Source organism: Chelmon rostratus, chromosome 4 (assembly GCF_017976325.1).
Source record: "Chelmon rostratus isolate fCheRos1 chromosome 4, fCheRos1.pri, whole genome shotgun sequence".
Classification (NCBI taxonomy): domain Eukaryota; kingdom Metazoa; phylum Chordata; class Actinopteri; order Chaetodontiformes; family Chaetodontidae; genus Chelmon; species Chelmon rostratus.
This window is the reverse complement of record NC_055661.1, coordinates 30,499,270-30,509,790: the sequence shown is the minus strand read 5'-3', so window position 1 is coordinate 30,509,790 and position 10,521 is coordinate 30,499,270. Positions and strand designations below refer to the sequence as shown.

The window sequence follows — 10,521 nt, the reverse complement described above, 5'->3', positions numbered from 1 at the left end:
AACCAGATCCTGAAATGTAGATGTGACAGGTGGGTTTAACTGATTTTCATTAATCATTCTGATATTCAGTTATTGAAAAACATATATATACATACATATATATAGAAATATATATCTGAACTTATGCACATATATATCTGTATAGGGGGGCACTGAAAAACATATATACATCTATACAACTACTGTGTGTGTGTGTGTGTGTGTGTGTGTGTGTGTTTGTGTGTGTTTTGCAGCTCAATCAGGATGATGATGAACTCCTCAGAGAAGATGAAGAAGAAACCTCCAAAGGACAGTCTGACTCTGCTGCCATGTTTCTACTTCGTGGAGGTGAGAGGAACCTTGAGTTGGATCACATGACCACAGAATTACAAGTTTGATGGGAAACAGCTTTTTTAAAACACGTTTTAAAATCTGCATAACGAAATGATGACTCTTCATCATCATCAAAGTGTATCTTCATGAACGTCAGCAGTGACAAATGAATATAATGATATATTTCTGACATCAACATTTTAACTCATTTGTTTATTCTCCATAAATGTAAACTGGTCAAAAGCAGTGAGCGGAGCTGTTGTGGTTCGGTCTATTTCATGCAGCATTCAGCCCATATTGACACGTCAGTCACAGTCGTTTGTAGTGAGCTGTTATTTCTAGCACTTTTCTTCAAGACCAGTCAGGTTAAATCATGACGAGGGTGGAGCAGAGGTTTTAAAGGTGTGGGACGTCAGCGCCACAACTCACAGCCAACATCCGTCCATCCATTTTCTTCCGCTTATCCTGGGCCGGGTCGCGGGGGCCGCAGTCTAAGCAGGGATGCCCAGCCGAGCAACATAGTCCCTCCAGCGTGTCCTGGGTCTTCCCCGGTGGGACATGCCCGGAACACCCTCCCAGGAAGGCGTCCAGGAGGCATCCGATATAGATGCCCGAGCCACCTCAGCTGACAGAGCTCCTCACCCAGTCTCTAAGGGAGTGCCCCCCCACCCTGCGGAGGAAACTCATTTCAGCCGCTTGTATCCGAGATCTCGTTCTTTTGGTCATGACCCAAAGTTCATGACCGTAGGTGAGGGTGGGAACGTAGATTGACCGGTAAATCCAGAGCTTTGCCTTTCGGCTCAGCTCCTTCTTCACCACGACGGACCAGTACAACGACCGCATTACTGCTGCTGCCGCACTGATCCACCTGTCAATCTCACGCTCCATCCTTCCCTCACTCGTGAACAGGACCCCAAGATACTTGAACTCCTCCACTTGAGGCAGGAGCTCTCCTCCAACCACAGGGGGCAAGCCACCCTTTTCCGGTCGAGAACCGTGGCCTCGGACTCGGAGGTGCTGATTCTCATCCCGGCCGCTTCGCACTCGGCTGCAAACCGCCCCGACACATGCTGGAGGTCCTGGTTCGAAGAACCAACAGGAGAACATCATCTGCAAAAAGCAGAGATCCTGTGGTCCCCAAACCAGACTCCCTCCGGCCCTGGGCTGCACCTAGAAATTCTGTCCATAAAAACAGAAAAAGAACAGCCAACATACCAAACCTCCAGAAATTATATTCACCAGCATTCTGCATCCCATTGTATTAACCAATGACATCAGACGTTTAGTGTCTGTTAAAAAAAAAGATTTTAATTATCCTTTTTTCATATTTTGGCCATGAGACACTACAAGATGAAAAAAACAGAAGGAGTTCTAACAGCAGCTGGAAAAATATTGCTCATAAGACACAGTTTCATTTTTCTGAAACTCAGTGACTCACTGCTGATCGTGTTGTTCATTGTTCCAGCGTTCATTTTTTACTGTTTTCTAGATATTTCTTTTCTGTTTTATCTGTTGCTAGACTCTCTTACATTTCATTGTTCGATCCTTTGCGATGCTTTTTAAAGCTTGATTAGATTTGATACGATAGTTTAAAGGTGGCTGCAGACTTCACATCACTAAGACAAGGACAGAAATCCTCAACATGTCTCTCACCTCCGTTCAGTCCTCACACAGCAAGACACAGAATGCATCCAACTGTCTGCCGGAGGAACCCTGAGATTCTTCTAGAACATCTGGAAATATGAACATTTCACAGCAACAACATGTTAGTGCGTCTCTCAGCCTGTTGGTTCCTTCTGAGACATAAATCTTTAAAACGACCTCACAAAGATTCAGTTTCTTTTTAAAAATTAGGTTCAGTAATCAGTAAACAGGAGGAAATGGTGCATTTGTTGGGGACTGTTTCAGCGGTGGATTAATTGATTGATTGTTCTTGGTAATGAAAGAACACGTCAGAGAGCCACACTGACGTGTTTTTAATGGAGGTCTATGGTACATTCAGTGTTCAGAGAATATATTCTCACCTTCTTCGTGTTAAACACGCAAACATGGAGGCTAACAGTTCTGAGCGTCTGTTTTCGTCCTCTGACTCTGACACATCTTATCTTTTCTATCTGGAGATGAGAGTTTTAGGAAACCTGTGTGTTAAGTGAAATCTACATCACAGTGACGACAGCAGGTCACACCTCCCACCGACCGACCCGTGTGACTGTGTGTGTGTGCAGCTGCCCATCGTGGCTTCTTCTATGGTGTCCCTGTACTTCCTGGAGCTGACCGACGTGGTTCAGCCGGCTCAGGTGGGTTTCCGCTGCCACGACAGAGAGCTCAGCATGCCGTACGTGGACGGAGGAGACGAACTGATCCCGCTGCTGATGCTGCTGAGCCTCGCCTTCGCTGGACCTGCCGCCTCGGTGACACACAGAAACACACAGATACACAAACAGAGGAGGACACAGAGAAACACACACGCACACGCACAGAAACACACACACACACACACAGAAACACACACACACACACAGAAACACACACACACAGAAACACACAAATACACAAACAGAGGAGGACACAGAGAAACACACACGCACACGCACAGAAACACACACACACACACACACAGAAACACACACACACACACAGAAACACACACACACACACACACAGAAACACACAAATACACAAACAGAGGAGGACACAGAGAAACACACACGCACACGCACAGAAACACACACACGCACACGCACAGAAACACACACACACACAAACACACACACACACAGAAATATACACACACAGAGAAACACACACACAGAAAACACACACACCCACACACACACACACACACACACAGAAACACACACACACACACAGAAACATACACACACAGAGAAACACACACACAAACCGGACACACAGTCGTGTTTCCATCACTTTTGGGGACATGACATAGACTCACATTCATTTCCTGGAGACTTACCCTAACCCAAAACTTAACCTAAACCTAACCTTAACCCAAGTCTTTATCCTAGTGATAGTATACAGTAACAGTACATATTGCAGTTTGACAGTAACAGTATATATTGCAGTATGACAGTAACAGTATATATTGCAGTACTTCAGGGTCTGAGGGTGTCGTGTTTTGTGGATCAGATCATGGTGGTTGAAGGTCTCATCTACTGCCTGCAGTCCAGACTGAAGCTCCGCAGACCTGAAGGAAGTATCAATGCAGGAGGCTGCAACTTCAACTCCTTCCTGAGGAGGACGGTGCGCTTTGTAGGTATGACCCCAACTACAACTACACCTGAAACACCAACCACACCCACAGACACATCTGCAACCACACCGACTATATAGTGTTCAGTCTTTACACCTGTCTCTTACTCTACAGGTGTGCATGTACTCAGTCTTTACACCTGTCTGTCTCTCTCCAGGTGTGCATGTACTCAGTCTTTACACCTGTCTGTCTCTCTCCAGGTGTGCATGTTCTCAGTCTTTACACCTGTCTGTCTCTCTCCAGGTGTGCATGTACTCAGTCTTTACACCTGTCTGTCTCTCTCCAGGTGTGCATGTTTTTGGTCTGTGTGCGACAGCTCTGGTCACTGACATCATCCAGCTGTCGACAGGTTATCACGCTCCGTTCTTCCTCACTGTCTGCAAACCCAACTACACTCTGGCCGGTGTCTCCTGCGACAGAAACGCTTACATCACTAAAGACATCTGCTCGGGACACGACCAGCACGCCATCATGGCCGCCAGGTGAGTTACCTGCTGCTTCCTGTTGGTGTTGTTTCTCTCTTGTATACAACAGTTTATTATGACTGGTGTGGTGGAATGATCAGTGTGTTGACTGATTAAAGTTTTCTGCTCTTTTTTTCTGCCCTGACAGGAAAACTTTCCCTTCCCAGCATGCAACGCTGTCCGCCTTTGCAGCTGTTTATGTTTCTGTAAGAAAACCCTCCTGTTGTTATCAGCGTATTTCACACAACTTTATTTAAATTTTACTTTCCAATGAATTGAGTTTCACTGATGGGTTTTCATTTCATTGAGTTTATACTTTAAGATCTAAATAACAATGATTAGAATGAAAAACATAAAAAGTCACAATGCTAGCTACACACATGCGACAGCAGTGAACCTGGCTCTGGCTAAACTCAGGCAGCTTCTCCAGTCTAAACAACCAAACCAGACCAGAAACGTACCGACAAAGCAGATGAAAGTAGCACAGAGGTGAGACAAGGAGCTGCTGAAGGACAGCTTTCCGTCAGTGTGGAGGAAATGGAGACCACCCCCCCCCACACACACACACACAGCTGAGAACCATCGACTGACCGCCGACCTGAAAACGCTCTACTGCAGGTTTGATAAAACCCCCTGCACCACTCTCACCCCTCTCCATTGACCCCCCACCAGCACTCAAGATCTGTGAACAGGATGTGTGTCAGCTCTTCAAGAGACAGACAGCCAGGAAGAACTCAGGTCCAAAAAGTCTGTTGAGCAGCTGACACCCGTCTTCACACAGATCATCAACAATCACTGAAGCCGTGTGAACTTCCCTCATGCACCAAGAGCTCCATCAAAAACTAGATTCAATGACTACAGGCCCGTCGCCCTGACGTCTGTGGCCTTGAAATCCTTTGAGACACTGCTGTTGCATCAGCTGAAAGGCATCACAGGCCCCCTGCTGGACCCCCTACACTTTGGCTACCAGGCAAACAGGTCGGTGGAGGACTGAAGTACATCCTGCAGCATCTCCACCACCCAGGGGCAAATGCAAGGATCATGTTTGTGGACTTCAGCTCTGTATTCAACACCCTCATCCCAGAAATCCTCCACTCTAAACTTCCCCAGCTCACAGTGCCAGCCTCCACCTGAGGCAGGTGAAGCCGTCATACAGCGTCTCTAACCCTCTGACACCAAAACCTCCTCTGACTGGACATTTATCATCCAATAATGAAGAGTTTTAACATGTACATCCACCACTCACTGCCACTGTCAACAGCACACTACAAACCTCCTTGTGTGGATTGTTTATTGCCTCATCGTTCTTTTTATATAGTGTTCAGACTTTTTGTTTTTTATCTTTTGTCCTCATTGAGCTGGATGTCTTTCTAAGTGCAGTGATGTTTAAATGGAGTTAAATCCCTTGTATGTGCACAGATACCAGCCAATACATGATACATGCTAACAGCTTGGCTAACTTCCTGTTTGTCACCAGCTGTCTGAGAACAACAATTTACTGTAATGAGAAGATGTGCAGCTGTTTCTAACATTAGTTAGATAATTTTTCTGCTGCAAATATTATTTGAAACTACAAAGTATCAAACTAAGGCTATGATGTCACTTCCTGTTCATACAAAACACAACAGAGCTTTCACTGTGAAAACTACGAATGTTTTCACGGAAATTAAAAATGAAAAGTTTTTCACCAAATTTAGATCCATCAAATGAACTTTGTTTTGTTATTCTTCTGGCATAATGTACTGCAGCTGTTCACTACATTGTATATAAACTGATCTCAGACCTGTTGATCAGGCTGCTGACTATCTGTTTTCTTTCAGATGTATTTTAACTCGACCATCTCCGACAGCACCAAGCTGCTGAAACCCGTCCTGGTTTTTGCGTTTGCCATCGCAGCGGCGTTGACGGGTCTGACCCAGATCACTCAGCATCGCAGCCACCCCATCGACGTCTACGTGGGCTTCCTCATTGGAGCTTTCATTGCTGCCTATCTGGTGAGATTTGAAACATCTGAACTGAACACCCTTGCTGTTTGAATCAGTTTCTTTCTAACAAGGTCAACAAGTCGAAGTTTTTCTTTCATCTATCTGAAGCAGGGACCTCGGGTTTGTTTAAAATCCTGCTGAGTGAAGGAGGAACAGCCGATTGTGAGTTTGTGCTATGATTCGGCGGTTTGTTGGGTGAACGGGCCGAAGGTGCAGCAGGATGCATGGTCAGAGTCCAGACCATGTGGGTCTGGATTGTCTCGGGGGGGGGGGGGGGGGGGGGGGGGGGGGGCACTTCTGTAAAACAAAGATACTTTGTGTCTCTGACTCTCTGTGATCATTTATTCAGTGCAACTGATGAAGCAGTCCAGCTGTTGTCATGGACACTTCTTTGTGTTTCTGTTGCCATGACGACAGCAGTAGTAGGTTGATGGGGGGGTCTGCAGGAATAAGTAAACATGAACTAACTGACTCTTTATTCAACATGTTTCAGACACAAATGTTCACTACATGAGTAGGTACGAGTCACAGAAACGAGGAAACAATTCGACGTTCAAAGAGTCCAAAAATGACCAAATGAACCCCCCTTTATTTAAATAACTAACTACAGCACATAAACTCTGATTCTAACTGAACCTCTTTCTATTTCTTAACACACTTCTCTGCAAATACACCTTGAAATAATCAAACTGTGATTACTGAATGACTGATCTCCATAACCTGTCCTCTTTTTTAAAGGACAGCATGTCTGAGAATCAATCAGGCACCATAATAATAATAATAATAATAATAATAATAATAATAAAAACTGTCACTTGTTGAAAAAGTTGAATCATACGTCTCCCCATTGTTACCTGGGATATACTACGTTATACTCATATGTGTGTGTTTGTGGCAGGAACAGCAGTGTGTCAGTGTTGTCTGTCTGTGAAACCGCTGCATCATTATAAACTATGATGAACTGATCATAGCTCACGTCGCTCCCTCAACCAGCTGCCATCTCACTTCCTCTTCATCGCATTTCGTTTTCACGATCTCAACTGAATCTGCTTTGACAAAATGTGTGTTGATGTTTTGGGTCTGTTGTAAATGTGAGAGTGAATTTCTCTGATGGACCTGCAGTGTCTCTGTGGAAGTCATCTTGATTTAATCTGGATCAGTAAAACTTGAGTGTTTGACAGGAAAACAACTGACAGACAAAGAATAAATCAGGTGAAACAGGTTTATTGTTATTGATCATTTTCAGTTATCTTCAGTTTCCAGTGTCATATCAGAGCATCTTCAGTCTGGAGACGTTTAAAGATGATGTTTTTCTTCTTCAGGCTTTTCACGCTGTGGCCAACTTCAAGTCCTCTGATGACATCACTCCAGCCCTGCCTCCCCCGCCCCCAAAGGAGGACCCTTTGCGAGCGTTGACGGAGCGAGGACACGAGTCCGTCTACAACAAGGGCCCCGCCTCCGCCTCTGAGAGTAACGATGAAATAGCGGCGGCTCCAGCCCCCATGGATCGGCTGGAGGCCCTGGGGCCCTTGCAAAGGGAAAAGGACTCAATGGGGAGCCTGAAGAGGGCCAGCGTTGACGTGGAGCTGCTGGCTCCTCGCAGCCCCATGGGCAAGGAGACCATGCTGACCTTCAGTAACACTCTGCCGAGGGTTAGCATGAATGTTAACGGAGTGCTGGGGGCCAACACGGGACCGGAGGACTTGGTGCAACCGTCACAGCCGGTGCAGAGGCGTCTGAAAGCGGTGCAGGTTCCGATGGACCCAATGCGTTCGCAGCAGCTAGTGTCTGAGTGGAAGCAGAAGTCAATGGAGATGAGAGGTCTGAACGTCCGGGACGAAGTGGAGCATGAGGCCAGTGAGGACGGCTCTGAGGTGGGGTCTGTGGGGACGGATGAGGGTGGGTCTCAGGTCCCCATCTACCCCACAGTGCAGTCAGGGAGGGCAACCTCTAGCCGCAACCCCACTCCACCTCCAGGGGGTGCCAAAGCTGTGGCAACTCCCAGACCACCACAAATCCCCGAAGCAGGACCCCCGCCAGTGTCCCCAAAGAGTGCCCTGACCCGAGCCAAGTGGCTTGCCATCCGAGAGAAGACGAGTGGAGAGGGATCGGCTCGCGCTGCTGCCAACCAGCCACGACTCATGCAGGTCATCGCCATGTCAAAGCAGCAGGGCCTCCTCCCCTCCTCCTCCTCAGGGGAGAAATCCTCCGAGACCACCTCCACCTGCTCTGGCACCTCCTCCACCACCGACTCTCCTCACTACCGCCCCCCGTATGAGCAGCGCGAGGGGTCTGGTATCATCACGGTGGATGCCCATGCCCCCCACCATCCTGTCGTCCAAGTCCCACCCCCTCCTCAAGCCCTGCCCCTTACAGGTAACGGTAACCCATGGGAGTGGGCCGGGGCTTCTAACGAGGGTGACCCGCGAGACACCTACGACCTCAACAGCTTGAACCGGGGAGACTCTGCTGCCCACGGCAGCAGCTTCCGGCCGCACCGATCTGCTTCACCACGTGCTGCAGTTGACCCGGACCCAGCCCCACCCTCACCTAACCCACAGGTGGAGATGTCAGTGGACGCTCAACGCAGGGAGATGGCCATGAGGCGCAAGACGGCGCTAGTGTTGTTGGATCGAGAGATTCGTAACCAGACTGAACAGGAGAACTATTATAAGAGTTTGCAGGCACGGAGGTTCAAGGATTAGTCTCTTACCTTTCAAAACAAAAGCCTTATTTTGGTCACTAACAGCACAGTACCGAGACAGCATTGAGGACCATGTCGCTATGCATTTCTTGGGTTTCATGTAATAAAAAGTTGGAGTTCCAAGAAATGAAAGGTTCCATCAGGGATGGTCAGGTTTTCAGTGGCTCAACACTCTGGATAGTTTTCTCTCAACATTAAAGGAATGTTATCGATGTTATAACAGAATATCTCCACAGCCATTCATTTGACAACAACAACAACAACAACAACAACAATAATAATAATAATAATAATAAAAATAATAATAATAAAAATAATAATAAAAATAATAATTTGGTTTTAAGCACGTTTTTGCGAAACCCAACGATAGAAAACAAACATGAACTCCATTCAGAAAAAGAAAAAGTGATGGTGTAGGGTTGTGGTGATGCTGTATGGTGGGGGTGACGCTGTAGGGTGGAGGTGATGCTGTATGGTGGGGGTGATGCTGCAGGGTGGAGGTGATGCTGTATGGTGGGGGTGATGGTGTAGGGCAGGGGTGATGCTGTATGGGGGGGTGATGGTGTAGATCAGGGGTGATGCTGTATGGTGGAGGTGATGCTGTATGGGGGGGTGATGGTGTAGCGTGGAGGGGAAGGCGGATGCTATATTCCGGGGCTGATCGTGTATACTGCAGGTCGTACTGTTTGGTGGAAGTGATGGTGCATGGTGGAGGTGGTGCTGCAGGATGAAGGTGGTGTAGGCGTTTTGACAATCAGAAGAGGATCCAGACCTGAACCAGACCTCCAGTGGATCAAAAATCTACATTTCCTGTGGACTGTGGACAGCTGCCAGTGGTTCCTCTCGTCTGTGTTGTTCTGACCGCCAACAGCTGTCAGTGGTCTGATGGTCAGTGGATCTAACAACCACAACAGTCTGTCTGTCTGTCTGTCTGTCTGTCTGTCTGTCTCTCTGACTGTCTGTCTGTGTGTCTGTCTCTCTGTCTGTCTGTCTGTCTGTCTGTGGGTCTGTGGGTCTGTCTGTCTGTCTGTCTGTCTCTCTGTCAGTCTCTCTGTCTGTCTGTCTGTCTCTCTGTCTGTCTGTCTGTCTCTCTGTCTCTCTGTCTGTCTCTCTGTCTGTCTGTCTGTCTGTCTGTCTGTCTCTCTGTCTGTCAGTCTGTCTGTCTCTCTGTCTGTCTCTCTGCCTGTCTGTCTCTCTGTCTCTCTGTCTGTCTGTCTGTCTCTCTGCCTGTCTGTCTCTCTGTCTCTTTGTCTCACTGTCTGTCTCTCTGTCTCTCTGTCTGTCTCTCTGTCTGTCTCTCTGCCTGTCTGTCTCTCTGTCTCTCTGTCTGTCTGTCTGTCTCTCTGCCTGTCTGTCTCTCTGCCTCTTTGTCTCACTGTCTGTCTCTCTGCCTCTCTGTCTGTCTGTCTGTCTGTCTGTCTGTCTGTCTGTCTCACTGTCTGTCTGTCTGTCTCTCTGTCTGTCTCTCTGCCTGTCTGTCTGTCTGTCTGTCTCTCTGTCTTTCAGTCTGACTCGTATAAAAAGTGGAGACGATCTTTGTGGTCAGTTGTTGAGCTCACAGTCTGCAGGACAAACAGAACAGACATTGTCAGTAATAAAAATGGATTTCCTTCGTCTTTAGTGGAGACGACTGTCCACAGCGCTGAGCCACTGAGCAGGAAGTTAGAGAGTTTCCATGGCAACTCCTTCTGCCAACAACCTGAAGTTCAGGTGAAGTAAAATGAGCACAGAGTTGATTTAAAGATTCTTTCTGGAAGCACAAACATGAAACGAACCTGAAAG

The 10,521-nt window shown here is 47.3% G+C and overlaps 1 protein-coding gene across 1 annotated transcript; it reads left to right on the top strand.

Annotated features, from left to right (window-relative positions):
• Positions 1 to 243: 243 nt before the first annotated feature.
• Positions 244 to 8,740, top strand: plppr3b (phospholipid phosphatase related 3b). The gene is made up of 7 exons (XM_041936013.1): positions 244 to 327; positions 2,538 to 2,723; positions 3,463 to 3,589; positions 3,873 to 4,068; positions 4,199 to 4,256; positions 5,871 to 6,044; positions 7,358 to 8,740. The coding sequence occupies exons 1-7, from the start codon at positions 244 to 246 to the stop codon at positions 8,738 to 8,740; spliced, it is 2,208 nt and encodes a 735-aa protein (XP_041791947.1).
• The last annotated feature ends 1,781 nt before the right edge of the window (positions 8,741 to 10,521 follow it).

Excerpts from the sequence above, each read along its gene's own strand:
- plppr3b (XM_041936013.1), top strand. The coding sequence starts at position 244 with ATGATGATGAACTCCTCAGAGAAGATGAAGAAGAAACCTCCAAAGGAC. Across the intron at positions 4,069-4,198 it reads CACGCCATCATGGCCGCCAG|GAAAACTTTCCCTTCCCAGC; the intron begins GTGAGTTACCTG and ends CTGCCCTGACAG. Across the intron at positions 6,045-7,357 it reads CTTTCATTGCTGCCTATCTG|GCTTTTCACGCTGTGGCCAA; the intron begins GTGAGATTTGAA and ends TTTCTTCTTCAG.